Consider the following 13,094-nt stretch of genomic DNA (forward strand, 5'->3'; position numbering starts at 1 on the left):
CGTGGTGGGTCTTGATACGAGGCTCATACATCCAAAGGTCGACTTTTATTTCGTCTTCTCTTCCTTCTAGCCATTGCCCTCACTTTCAACGTCATCAAGTTGTCTTTGCCATGCCTTCACTGCGGTAATGAAACTACGCAACTCCTTCGGCGATTGGAAGATCCCCGATATTTCGGGCAAAATCATGACATTTGTCTTGAGTCGCAAACTCAACGTGAGGAACAAGTCCCAAAGGAGGATCACGCACTAATACCATGGTAGATAAAATACCAGATGTTTGGGCCAATCACTACTACGCATTCTATGTATGCTGTACAGATGCATAGTTAGTCTAATTCGGCCTAGTTTTATTTTTGTTTAACTTAATAATGACGGATAGGGACATAGTACATGCCACTTATACAAGAAATTAATCAGAGGTGACTTAATACATGAAGAAGGGCAAGAAAGGACCTATTATTAGGGCCTGATTGCTCACGCCCGATTCGTTAGGTTAGATTATTGCCTGTTTAGTGGGATAAATGCTTCGCCTTCCCCTCTTTTTACTCTCTCCAGTTCTTTGTTAGCGTGTAATATGACAGATCGATTGGCTTCTTATTGCCTGCTTCCCGCCGCTCCAGGGCTGATACATCTGCTTTCGATACTCTTCTCCTCCTCACTTCAATTCTCAGTCAAGAGCCCATCTCTTCCAACAAATTTACCTTCTTTTACAACCCATCCGCAATGAGTGGACAATCCAACAAGGAACTCGAGACGGGCTGTATCGCATGCGGCTGGACACTCGACAAATAAAAAAAGTGTCACTATACTAGCCGCCTCAAATTGTTCTACGGCGCATCCAAACGGGGCGTCTGGTCTATCGGTTCAGATGTGATTTTGAAAGATCGGCCGGACGAGGGCCCAAAAGCAAGAATCGAAGTTAAAACGCTGAACCACCTGGCGACCTATACCGACATTCCGGTGCCAAAGGTTATACGCGACTGGGTCGACCGCGATGGACGCTATTTCGTTTTGAACGAACGTATTCATGGCCAAACGCTCGAGGAGGCCTGGCCTTCTTTGTCAGAACCCCAAAAAATAGATATCGCGGACCAAGTCGTCCAAGTGCGCAAGCAGCTTCGATCCGTGACCTCAACCTCCATCCAATGCATCGATCAGGGCCCATGCTACCCGGGTTTACTGTTTTTCGATCTTGAACCCCACGGACCGTTTCACTCTGACCAAGAGCTCTGGGATGCCTTGGCTCTTAAACTTCACTACCTCCCCCAGCAGGTTTTGGAGAACTTGAAGAGCCGCCTGCCAAAATGCGAGCCGTATGTGCTTAGCCATTGCGATCTTAATTTGGGAAATGTCATGGTCCAAGACGGGAAGGTTGTTGGTATACTCGACTGGGAGTACGCTGCCTTTTTCCCTATCTGGTACGAATATGTTTCGGCCTCTTTTGGATTCACGGCCCTGGATGTAGAATGGGAGAAGTTGCTCCAGGGGCGCTTAGGCGTATATGACGCGGCACATGACGATGCGAAGGCATTTTGGACGGATATGTGTAGTCTACGGCAGTACCCGAATTTGGATGAGAAAGGCCAAGAAACGTTGAAGAGACTGTCTTAGGCTTTGTAGGCTAGTGAAACCCAATCTTTCTCCACAGCAATTTTACTTATATCTGCTGCCCTATGCGGTAATTAGATCCGCTTATTCCTCAGGGAAGAGTTAGCACATTCCTCCTGCTCTCAGAGCTTTCCGGCTCTCATTCATTCAACTCTCGGGTGGCCCTATATATTGAGCAGTGGTGAAAACAAGTCAGATCGATGTGCTTGGGAATTTAGCTCATCCTTGCTCTTTGGATTATGGATAAAGGCTTGCCTGACATGATTGCCAGCGGTGTGCTGGATGGGTATCCTGACGGCCACGATGCATCTTTAGGGATGTGATATTAATTAATACCAGCGAGGGATTTTCATGTTCTTCGTCGGCTTCTATTACAGGATATGAGGTGAGATCTCTGCAGCAAGACTGTATTGTCTTCTCTCATCACTCCCTAGACATAGTTAGCTAAAGATAAAAACACTGGAATGCCCGACTCGGCTCGCTTCCGCCCAATACAGCAGAGTCGCTTTATGCGTTAGCCTTGAAGGGTATAAAGAATCGGCAGCCACTCTGTATTGTTGGCATGTATGAGCATTTCAAATGCCCGGAGCAACTACGAAGATGCTTATAATGCCAAGGAATGGTCGGGAAAGATAAGTAATTAATTTACCACTGAGTATTCAGATAGTTGGAATATGCACTAGATTACCTATTTCTCTTAATAAAAACAGGCCGAGCTATAATCGCATTGATTTGAAGACTAATACCTACTTTATTTAGCCCGACTAGGGTCATTTTAGCCAGTGTTTCCCCCACATATCTCATGTCGGGCTCTTCGATAACAGTGTGTATTCACAATACACCATCGGGATTAATATACCGTGGACCAACCTTGGAAACGAAGCGAGCCGAGCCGGGCATCCGACTCTCTACAGAATATATCTAGTTTGTAAGTACTCGAGTACCAGAATAATAAGGCAAAAGCCGATTATCTCCATACCGAAACCGAGAAATAAATCCAATAATGTCCAGGTGACCGGACTAACGTAAGATTTTAGGCGCATTTACATTGCAGGGCCAAGAAACCCACGAAGCTTTCCGTTCCGGTGCACAACTTTTATGTCCTCGACCATTCCACATGTGCAGCCTTAGAAGTGGACTCCAGTGGAACTTTCCTTTTTGCGGGGATAAAGCTTGGAAGAACTCTCTACCTCTCTGCACTAAATTGGCATTCGAAACGGGGTGATGATCCAAATAATTCCCCGAATCCTTGATCCATCGGCCCTATGACATTGTGCGTCTAAGCACCCGTGTTTTGTAAAATTCATAAGCAACGCACGATGTGACTTTTACTCGGCCCAATTCACTGTCCGACCATTAGTGATCAGTTATCGTCGGCTATGTTAATGGGTTTACCCGGGCATTAGCGGCCTGCAAGATGCACTAATGCAAGATGTGGAATTTATGCCCGCGGGGGTTCGACGGAAATTCCGCTGGTGCTTGTTTATAACAGGAAGCTTCCCGTTGGCTTCTGGGTGTTCGTATTCTTGCGCTTTCTTCTCCCCTCTCTCCTTGATTCTCCTTATTTTATTGCCCACAAGACCATTCCTACCCCTCATGTAATCTCCCGAGGTCGACTACAGCCCGTATTGACAAACGAGACCAAACAGAACCACCAAAAACACGACGCGCGGCTGACATTTGGTATTATATGTATATTGGTGGCAGCGATACATCTCCAAAATGAAGGACGACGAGGGTAAGGATTTCTCTATCTCCATTATTTGCTTATCTGGAAGCAATCACCATCTAGCATCAGTGAATAGAGCAATATCTGAAGAATTCATGCAGAAACACCTTCCGTCGATGGATCGACAAGCGCGAGTAACCGGGAAAAACTGGGAACAGATCTCGAGGTCGGTCCTGTCGACCTGGGTGACGGAGCAAAAGAGGAAAAAGTAAAAGACCCGAATATCGTTGATTGGGATGGGCCAGATGATCCCGAAAACCCTCTCAATTGGACCTCAAAAAGGAAAATCACAGCGACTTGCTCTATTGCGCTGATCACATTTCTGACGTATGAACTGCCCCTCCCTATGTGATTCAGTTGATCAAGCTGACCTCTGAAAAACAACAGCCCTCTGGGATCGTCTATGTTTGCCCCCGGTGTAGGTCAACTAGTCAAGGATTTCAACGTCACCAGCACTGAACTGTCATCATTCGTGGTATCGGTATACCTGCTGGGATACTGTTTCGGTCCCCTGATCATCGCACCTCTATCGGAGTTGTACGGGCGACAGTACGTCTACCATGTATGCAATGTCCTCTACGTGATATGGACCATTGCCTGTGCGTTTGCACCCGAGATTGGCAGTCTTGTCGTCTTCCGATTCTTCGCTGGCTTTGCCGGTAGCTGTCCGCTCACTATTGGCGCCGGGTCGATTGCGGATATGTTTGTACAAGAGCAGAGAGGCGGTGCGATGGCAGCTTGGGCTCTTGGTCCTTTGATTGGGCCTGTCGTTGGTCCGGTCGGTACGTTCATTAGCCTCCTTCTGTAGTTGATAGCCCGATCACTAACTTCGTATAGCTGGTGCGTATCTGGCACAGGCAAAAGGTTGGCGATGGAGTTTCTATGTGCTGGCTATGGCTGTAAGCAGGGACTGTGACACCCGGCGTGGAATAAATACTAATATACTCTCCAGGCCGGCGCAATCACCATAAGCTCAATTTTGAGCATTCGTGAATCCTACGCCCCGACTCTCCTGGCTCGGAAGACCAAGAAGCTCCAGAAAGAAACTGGGAACATGAACCTGCGCTCTGCACTCGACACGGGCCGTACACCAAAGGAACTGTTCCTCTACTCCATCGTGCGACCGACGAAGATGCTCTTCCGCTCCCCGATCGTATTCCTCCTTTCACTTTACGTCGGCGTAATCTACGGATACCTATATCTCTTGTTTACAACCATAACCTCCGTATTCCAACAGCAGTACAATTTCTCCCAAGGAGCAGTGGGACTCACCTATCTCGGTCTGGGAGTTGGCTCTTTGATCGGTCTGTTCCTTATAGGAGCAACATCCGACAGACTGCTCAACTACCTGGCTGCCAAGAACGGCGAGAAAAAGCCCGAGTACCGTCTTCCGCCTATGGTCCCCGGAGCCATTTTCGTTCCTATATCGCTGTTCATGTATGGGTGGACTGCATATTACCAGACCCACTGGATTGTGCCTATTATCGGGACCTCATTCCTTGGTACTGGAATGATGATCACTTTCGTAAGCTATCTTCCTTCTGCCCCGTGACTCTGTCTTGCTGTGTGTTTACTGACTGACACTTGGACTTGATGCTTAGATGTGTGTGAGTACGTATTTGGTAGATGCATTCACGGATTACGCGGCTTCCGTCATGGCGGCTAACACGGTGTTCCGCTCACTGGCCGGTGCACTGCTTCCACTTGCCGGCCCGAAGATGTATGCTGTTCTAGGGCTTGGTTGGGGTAACTCGCTGCTTGGGTTCATTGCTCTGGCCTTTTGCGCATTGCCAGTCGTATTTTGGATCTATGGCGAGCGCATTCGGACTAGTCCAAAGTTCCAGGTGACTTTCTGATAGGGGGTCGTACTTGCTTCGGACGCTGTTGGGCTGTTGCGTCTATTTTTGCTTTTGCACATTATAGTCCGGACTTAGACGCAGGAGAAGTTAAAGATAGATATGAGTTGATGGTGCGGGTTAGTGCCATGGATTAATAGACGTGGGAGACGTTGAAGACGGATATCATTGGAGGTGGGCTGGTGCGATGGAGGTTAAAACAATACAAAAACTGTGCATCCTATAACTTCATACCTCGAATCTGTAGACTGAAGCCACGGTGCTCTTTTTAACCAGGCGTGGCAACAGTTGAGCGCTCTCCAGAATATTCCTCTCTCCAGGTCTGCGACGGAACATACCTCCCTCGCGGGCTGTCTTATTCACGAAGCGCCAAAGCGAGCACCCACCAGTGGACCTCAGGACCCAGCTGGAAATTATGTCAGCAACAGCTATCGGCAGGCTACGCAGCGAAGATGTCTAATGGATAAAGATAGTGTTTTATTCCAAGCAAAGCCCACTGAGAGAAGGGAAGGAGAGCTGGCTATGTAGTTATCTAGCGCTGTCTAGGTTGGCGGCCTGACAAGTTCTCATTATGAAGAGTTTTTATTTGTGCGGCGACTCGGCTAACTATAGCAAACTAGTGTGGTCCCGAGCGGTTGCTAGGGCCTAGTATGTATACCACTGCAGCTACAATCGGACGTTCCGATCTATGATCTTTTGGTCGAGTGGTAAAATGCATCTTATGTAATCACTTAGGATTACCTAGGTACCACCTAGGTAGGTAGGTAGTGGCCTAAGTTAGCGCGAGAATTACACTAGCCCGATGTATAGATCAGGTGATTTGTGAATAGCTTCATATTTGTGGATGCAGATCAGGCGAAAAAGGGGGGATGAGGTTGTTCGGGGGCTGTGTATCTTTTTTTACTGAGGCGATACCATAGAAAATGACACTCGTATTGAAAACTGACTGCCAAAAGTGACTTTCCCTAAAAGGGCACTAGTGTGGCGCCATTAGTGAAATCGGGTGCCCAACAGGGATTACCTACATGCAATGGCTGATCTGGGGAGGGTGCTGTGCGTCCGCCACGCCACCGCGGTGAGAACATCTTAGATCCAACTTGTCTACAACTAACTATAATTTAGTGGCGTTCGAACTAGGTACAATATGCGAGCCTGACCATCTTGGACGACCCTCGAGCATTTAAATAAGTAGCCTGTTCTCCCAGTTTGAGAATGAATTTACTCAAGCATAAGACCTTTGAGCTTCTTCCAGCATCTCGGTTTTATTCCTCCCTGCTTTTACCGTGTTATTACATTCGCGATGGCACGGTCTTCGCGCACTGACCAAATGGAGTATTTAAGCCTACCCCGACAGTATCAGCCCGGCAATGGAGATTCTACCTTCTGCAATGGCGCATCTGCTACTAATACACCTATTGTTACGGCCGCTCAGCCATTCTCCACCGAGTATAGCTTTTGCGATCCTCGTATACAGCATGATGCAGCACTATTTCACGCCAACTTTACCTGGCCGTCTACCATTGATCCTGTCAATCTGGAGGACATGGACAACAACACCATGCAGGGCTTCTTTGCCCAGTTGAATAGTACTGCGGAAGGCCCAGGTACAGACTATCACTGTCTAGTCGGGAACAATGTTGCGGTCCCGTGTTTGGGTTCTACCTCCTCTGCGCAACAGCCAACTCCACCCAAGGATAGCGGTATTCCGACTGCTCGGGGGCACCGTAACCGTAGTCGCCGAACCAACAAGCAAGAGTAAGATACCTATCATCACATTGAAAACCAGCGTTGACAGAATTTTTTATCAGGGATCCATACGGCTCTTTTGAATGCCGCTGGATAGACTGCAAGCACCCCGGGCCATTCTGCCACGGAAGTGTCTTGATGCGTCATATAAAAACCCAACATGTTAATCCGCGTTCCATCGACTGTCCTCGTTGCAAGAAGACCTTCAACCGAAAAGATAACATGAAGGAGCATCTGGGAAGGGTTCACCGGGAATACATCTGAGCTCGAGCCCGAGGCGTTGGGACCTGGATTGCCCGTCTTGGACATGTGTCTTTTGGGATTTTCTTTTGGAATTGGGGGAATCGCAGGGAATGGAAGGATTTGGGCGTTACGCAGGATATTTATCTAGAGTCTGAATGTTAGCGGAATGTTGCCTCATATGAGGGTTGCCTAGTACCGAGCTCATGAGTATAGTTTGAGGAAGTACCACGCTTCTGGTCGGCTCCAAGTTTAGATAGCTGGTACCCAACATACATCTTTTCAAGATGAGGCATCTGCTTCAGGTAAAAGTGGAGATACCTTGATGTCGGGATTGTGCGTTGCTAGCTTTAAAACACGAACATCGATATGGTTTGTTCTGCCAGGACACATTGGAAGATAAAGTGGAAAGGCAACCGAATCCTCAAGGGGAATCGAAACCCAGACTACACAACAACCTTCTAGACGTTGTTGAACTGGGTCTGGCAGTCGCAGGTAGACGAGAGGTTCTATGAGTACCTAAACATGCAGCTGACAGACATGGTTACTAAATACCTAACTAATCTCACATGACTATGCACTGTCTCTTCATGTATGGATCAGTGCTTTCGTTTGTTGAAGCCATGCTTTCAAAGACTGGAAGGAGAGTTAGCCAAAGGACACGACAGTATTAAATGTGACAAGACTTCAACAGTAACAGAGCTCAGGTCAACTCACATTCCCTTTTAGCTTGTCTACTCTCAGCCGTATCGTGCCACAGCCTCAACAGCCACGTAGCGACCAGTGCATCCCTCAACTCCTGCGACATACTACTCGTAACGGATAATCTATATCTGTCATCCTCTTTTTCTTCAACGGCCACCTGTCCGCCATTGGAGTCATTCCATCTATAGCAGTTGCGACCGACTTTCCAATTTGGCTGGATATCAAATAGTAAGAGTTGTTGTTGGCCTTCGTCGAATAAGGGCTTATCCGAGGCGGTTTTGTTCGCGCTCAACAAAGCCTTGAAGGATGTCTTGTGGAACCGTGCATCAGATGTCTCGAGACGAATATTGCCCACCGTCTCGGGCACTGCAGAAGTGATGTAGTACTTAGCAGGTATGTCGGTCCGGTATTGTGCATTCATAGGGTGTGCGAGGTAGAAAAGATGTTGCTTTCGCGACGTGTCAGCAGTGCCCTGGTCTGTCTCGATCGCGAGCCCAGGTACATCGTGCTCGACTCTTTCGAATGTCACGGACGAGTCCTTGTTCGAGATTGACCTGATGTCACTGTTTAATTGGTAAAGTGGGGCTGAAGTTGCAGACCCAGCGAGGACAGATTGGCCTGACAAGTAGAGAACTGTGGGCTCAAGAACGTCCTTCGAGAGTTTTCCGCCTATTTTCTCGAACGAATCGGAGTCTGAATCCATTGTTTTGGGCATCGAGTTTGTTCCGGACCTCTGAATATTGCTAGGAATCAAGGATGTAACTCTCGATGGTGAATGCGCAAATTATCTGGATAGTAGATATAGAGAGCAGAAAGTATGATTTTGCTTTGAGTTGTAGGCTGTACCTAGGTAGTAGAGTGCACCAGGGCACAAGTAAACTTTCCCGGAGACCTCACCTGGGTTGTCCACGTGGGGCAATAACGTTAGTTACATAAGCAGGGGTTTTTGACCGGGACCTCCCGAGGTCGGGACCGGGCCCGCTGCGCCCCACAGGTACCTCTCCCTCACGTGGTGCCAGGCTCACCTGCCTTAACAGTCAACGGATATCGAAGGTCTGCAGTTGCATGAGGCATTTTCATGGATCCCCTGCGACTATCGTAACAAATGGATGCGCCAAGGTTGGGGGCCAGCGCGTGCAGAGTCGAGTAAGACACCAAGAGCCAAGTTTCAAGTTTGGTGCAAGCCGCGAAAAGCCATGAAAAGCCACAATAAGCCACGGAAGTCTAATATTGGCAAGGATCATCCTTAATAGCTAATATAAAGTGATGAGCCCGAGGATCTGCATAAGCGCTAAGTTCGTATATATTGACATTTTAGGCATGGTCTGTCTATAAACTATATTAGTATGTCGGCTTTGAGTGGAGCTGCCGAGGTGTTCAACGGGTGTGGCCGTGGGGCCCGTGGGGCCGGGGACCTCGCCAGATCAAGGTTCGCCCCCGGGGCTATCCTTCGACAGACCCTTCAAGGGAGAACTTGGATTGTTAAATTGCAGGAATTAAAACCCTTTACGGATGACAAATCATTGTAAACTTCCAAGGTTGGGAGAGCCCCGGATCTGTGGCAGCCAGCTTCAATATTTTCCTTGCTGTGCGCGTCAAAATACACAGTCATGCGGTCTGCTTTGAATGGGATACTCACCGTAGCCCAGGTCATTGCCACCTGTTTCATGGGTTGGAAGGCCCTTTCGCTTTGGACTGGTACACCGTACCCGGTGATGATAGTCACTACTGAGTCTATGGTTCCCGCATTCTTTCCGGGAGACATACTATTCATCTCCAACCACCATCGAAACGTCGAAGTAGGCGATCTGCCAGTCTGCTGGCTACCTCATAGCGCATTCCCTATGATTCATAGGGTGCTTCGGGTATTGTACGATGAGAAAAGCAATCCGGATTGGACGTAAGCACTGTACGAGTCCTTGTCTTCTTGCAGTGCGCTAACTGTGAAGATACTATAGTCAGCTCATTTTGACGAAGGGTGACAATAACCTCATTGATGACACGTTAATGTATCCCGAGGGCCAGGATTACTTGCCCCGCAGCCAGATTCTCGGGTTTGTCAGGGGTTACATACCCTTTATTGGATGGTGTGTGATTGGTCTACAAGATTTCAGATGGCTTCGGGAACTTGTTGCTATGTTATGTCGAGGTATTGGCTTGACTCATTGACCTAAAGAAAGTGCGCGATTGAATATATACAAAATTGCAACCTCATTCCTGGACTTATCGAGCTGGATTCAATAGAACATGGTAGACTTTAGGGTAGATCCACATTGGAGATATGCAGAAAAAGAACACAAAAACCCATGCCATGCCGGCAACCGTTCGCAGTGCCCCTGGCAGCCGTGAAAGGATCCTCCTCGAGACTTTCATCTTCGATATCGCAGTCTCCGCCGCGGCAGCAAGGAAACACATCTGGAAGAATAGAACGTCTCGGGATAGTGCCGCATCTCCCAATGCCCATCCAACCAATGCGTGCGAGAGACCAGATATTGTGAAAATGAGCAACGCAGTAATTGTCTTATCCAAGCTTGAACCAGGCTGTACTCCTATTAATTGCCGAGAAACAAGCCGAGAATAATAGACATATGTAGGGATCGTCAATTGGTGCCAGAATTGAGCCCAAAAGCCTCGCACACTGTACGCTTCCATTGGGTTTCCGAAGAGAGCTGGCCAATCTCCGGGATGATCGAACCGAAAGATGGCCACGAACACAATGGCCAAAAGAGAATGATAGAATTCCAGAAAGAAATAAGCACGCCAAATCCATTGGACTGACATAATAGCGCGAACTTGGAATTGATGGGATGATAGCGGGAATGCCATTTCCATTTCGGGTGAGAAGTCGGCTACAACTACTCGCCCAAGCGCACGGATAAAGACTTTCTGAAAGACAAAGTGCTCAAATGCCCACAAAGCCGCTGCCTTCATTGACTGATTGAAGGAGAAACGTGTTCGAGACATAGAATCGCTTGGCCCCTCTTTTTCGTGAGGGGAAAGCCGCAGTGGTAGCTTTCGAGGATTGTTCCATATCCTGTAGCAGTCGACAAAGTTCCAGTTGTGTGTGCTAATCTCTGGATTGACAGCATGCTGATCAAAAGCGAGCAGTTTTGTCGAGTAGAGTAGATAGAAGACAAGTACGCTTGCGAAGGTGCTATCAGCCCCAATCATCCAGGACAGCCTATGGGATGAGGCCAATGACAACAGAGACAATAGCCAGACTGGAGCCAGCAACAGAAGACGGGTCTGCCGGCGTCTTTTGAGACCAGTAATGTTGAGTACGCTCGCTATGAAGTAATAAAACAAGGGTGAAATTGACAAGAGATCCATGGCCTGCAAAATTTTTGAAGTTTGATTGTAAAGAACAAATGTGGAAATGGCAGGTATCAAGATCAAAATGATTATGGTAGATACAACGTTTCTTACAGAGTACTCTCTTGGCCCTTGGGAAACCTCCAAAACCCTCCCCGAGACGCTGTGGATTCTTCGTTCTCCACTATTGTTGGAGGAACCCACATCGCTCACCCTGAACTAGGAGGAGATTGTCTCCCCGTCTTCTTCGACTAGGACAATATCAAACAAGGTATGCCCTAATCCGCCTCTCAGAGTACTCGGACCGCGCGCTCTTTATTACTGTTTTGTATATGAGGATAGCAATGATGAAGGTTATCTATCATTCTATAAATCCATCAATATTTTAATGGTCCTATCTTCCTCATCAAGGTTATGAGACAATAATTTTCGAATCCCCCAGGGTCTGCGCTAATGTTGGGGGCCAAACCCACAGTCATCTTGATAAAACCGGTCTCTACACATGCATCATAGTATTGCTATGGATCAATTGTTGGTCATGCAGTTTCCAGAATCCATTTTCCTGCATAGAACCCCTTCTGACCCGCTTTTGTTCGCGAGGGTGTGGGTCGGTAATCAGTATGTGTTTCGGCCCCTACACGATGATTATATGCCCGTTAGAGCATCTTGAAGAGGAGGTGTGCTTGAATCATGCTGCCAGTCTGCGTTGACAAGTCGAATTTGGTTACATCAGGCAGACTACAGACCCACGCTAACAACGTACGAGCGAGAAACCGCCCCATTCTGCTGTCTAGATCTTCTGGTAATTGCCCAATGTAATATCCCTCAAGCCATTGTTGGCTTCGAGTAAGCACTACTTCGAACTACAGCGATGATTTTTTTCAGGTCATGCGCCAGCCGCCATTTATCCATGAGTACTAACTTTGACGCTATCTACTTTGCAGTCTAGTCAGGTTGTGAGCATTCACTTATCATGGAAGGTGGTCCGAATATCAATTTCGTTCTACATCTTCGAATGGGTATAAAACACCCATCTCTTTTCTCCTCTGCCTCATCTTTCTTCTCCTCATCACAACAAAGACTCTGAACAAATTCCCAAACGGAAACCTCAAACTCTTCCAATCAAGATGATCTCTCCCATCTCTCTCAAGGCCGTCGGTGGTGCCGCTGCTGTTTACTTGTTGGGCCAGCAAGTTCAGTGCCCCTTCATTGCCATTCCTCTCATCGGTGATGCCATTGCCATGACCGTCGCCCAGGTTGGCTCTGCTGCTGCTAGCTTCGGTGGTGCCATTGCCGCCGGCCACTTCGCCGGCAAGAGAGATCTCGAGGGTCGTGACACCTTCGTCACCGCTCCCGCTGGTGTCCCTCAGTACAACTTCGACATGTGCGCCGAGAGCCTGTCCAACCCAGCCGTCACTGTTACCGTTACCGGTCCCGTCCAGAACAATGGTGAGCAGATAACAATAACACTCGACTTTGAATCTTACGCTAACTCCTTCCAGGTATCCAAATTGATGGCCTGCCTTCTAACTGCATGGTCCTCTCCAACGTTTTCGACGGCAATGCTGCCGGTGGCCCCGTTCCGACTCCTTGTGGCTCTGCTTGCCTTCTCTACAACAACCTGAACCAGGATCAATACGGTCAGATGCAGGCCATCTTCGAGCGTATGAAGAGCCTGTAGAGATCTGAGGTACTTTCTGTCACGGTATTCTTGTTCAACTAGGTTAGGGTGTTTTTCTTGATGTTGAGTTGTTGATAATTCTACTGGAGGATGTTGAGGCCTTGGAAGCCGAGTAAATATTACTTCTGGTGGTACATAGAACACTTCACTAAATCATTCGTCCACTTGGCACACTCGCTCAATACAGCCGTTGTATTTTCATTATTCCCTAAGGTCA

The 13,094-nt window shown here is 47.9% G+C and overlaps 7 protein-coding genes across 7 annotated transcripts; 6 read left to right on the forward strand and 1 right to left on the reverse strand.

Annotated features, from left to right (window-relative positions):
• Positions 1-723: 723 nt before the first annotated feature.
• On the forward strand, positions 724-1,611 carry N7519_006102 (uncharacterized protein; the record flags this gene model as incomplete). The annotated part of the gene is made up of 2 exons (XM_057292878.1): positions 724-760; positions 869-1,611. The coding sequence occupies 2 exons, from the start codon at positions 724-726 to the stop codon at positions 1,609-1,611; spliced, it is 780 nt and encodes a 259-aa protein (XP_057147689.1).
• Positions 1,612-3,330: 1,719 nt separating this feature from the next.
• On the forward strand, positions 3,331-5,193 carry N7519_006103 (MFS transporter; the record flags this gene model as incomplete). Its single annotated transcript, XM_057292879.1, has 6 exons — positions 3,331-3,346; positions 3,439-3,664; positions 3,725-4,119; positions 4,175-4,236; positions 4,290-4,862; positions 4,939-5,193. The coding sequence occupies 6 exons, from the start codon at positions 3,331-3,333 to the stop codon at positions 5,191-5,193; spliced, it is 1,527 nt and encodes a 508-aa protein (XP_057147690.1).
• Positions 5,194-6,493: 1,300 nt separating this feature from the next.
• On the forward strand, positions 6,494-7,203 carry N7519_006104 (uncharacterized protein; the record flags this gene model as incomplete). Its single annotated transcript, XM_057292880.1, has 2 exons — positions 6,494-6,948; positions 7,002-7,203. 2 exons carry the CDS (start codon positions 6,494-6,496, stop codon positions 7,201-7,203), a joined length of 657 nt encoding a protein of 218 aa, XP_057147691.1.
• Positions 7,204-7,882: 679 nt separating this feature from the next.
• N7519_006105 (uncharacterized protein) lies at positions 7,883-8,587 on the reverse strand (the record flags this gene model as incomplete). The annotated part of the gene is made up of 1 exon (XM_057292881.1): positions 7,883-8,587. The coding sequence occupies one exon, from the start codon at positions 8,585-8,587 to the stop codon at positions 7,883-7,885; it is 705 nt and encodes a 234-aa protein (XP_057147692.1).
• Positions 8,588-9,494: 907 nt separating this feature from the next.
• On the forward strand, positions 9,495-10,053 carry N7519_006106 (S24/S26 family peptidase; the record flags this gene model as incomplete). Its single annotated transcript, XM_057292882.1, has 2 exons — positions 9,495-9,784; positions 9,843-10,053. 2 exons carry the CDS (start codon positions 9,495-9,497, stop codon positions 10,051-10,053), a joined length of 501 nt encoding a protein of 166 aa, XP_057147693.1.
• A 142-nt stretch (positions 10,054-10,195) lies between these two features.
• N7519_006107 (signal peptidase complex catalytic subunit SEC11) lies at positions 10,196-10,465 on the forward strand (the record flags this gene model as incomplete). Its single annotated transcript, XM_057292883.1, has 1 exon — positions 10,196-10,465. One exon carries the CDS (start codon positions 10,196-10,198, stop codon positions 10,463-10,465), a length of 270 nt encoding a protein of 89 aa, XP_057147694.1.
• Positions 10,466-12,323: 1,858 nt separating this feature from the next.
• Positions 12,324-12,877, forward strand: N7519_006108 (uncharacterized protein; the record flags this gene model as incomplete). Its single annotated transcript, XM_057292884.1, has 2 exons — positions 12,324-12,645; positions 12,699-12,877. 2 exons carry the CDS (start codon positions 12,324-12,326, stop codon positions 12,875-12,877), a joined length of 501 nt encoding a protein of 166 aa, XP_057147695.1.
• Positions 12,878-13,094: the final 217 nt, after the last annotated feature.

The sequence above is a fragment of the Penicillium mononematosum genome, assembly GCF_028829835.1.
Source record: "Penicillium mononematosum strain IBT 11891 chromosome Unknown utg000003l:1.0-8172316.0:1.0-8177699.0, whole genome shotgun sequence".
NCBI lineage: Eukaryota > Fungi > Ascomycota > Eurotiomycetes > Eurotiales > Aspergillaceae > Penicillium > Penicillium mononematosum.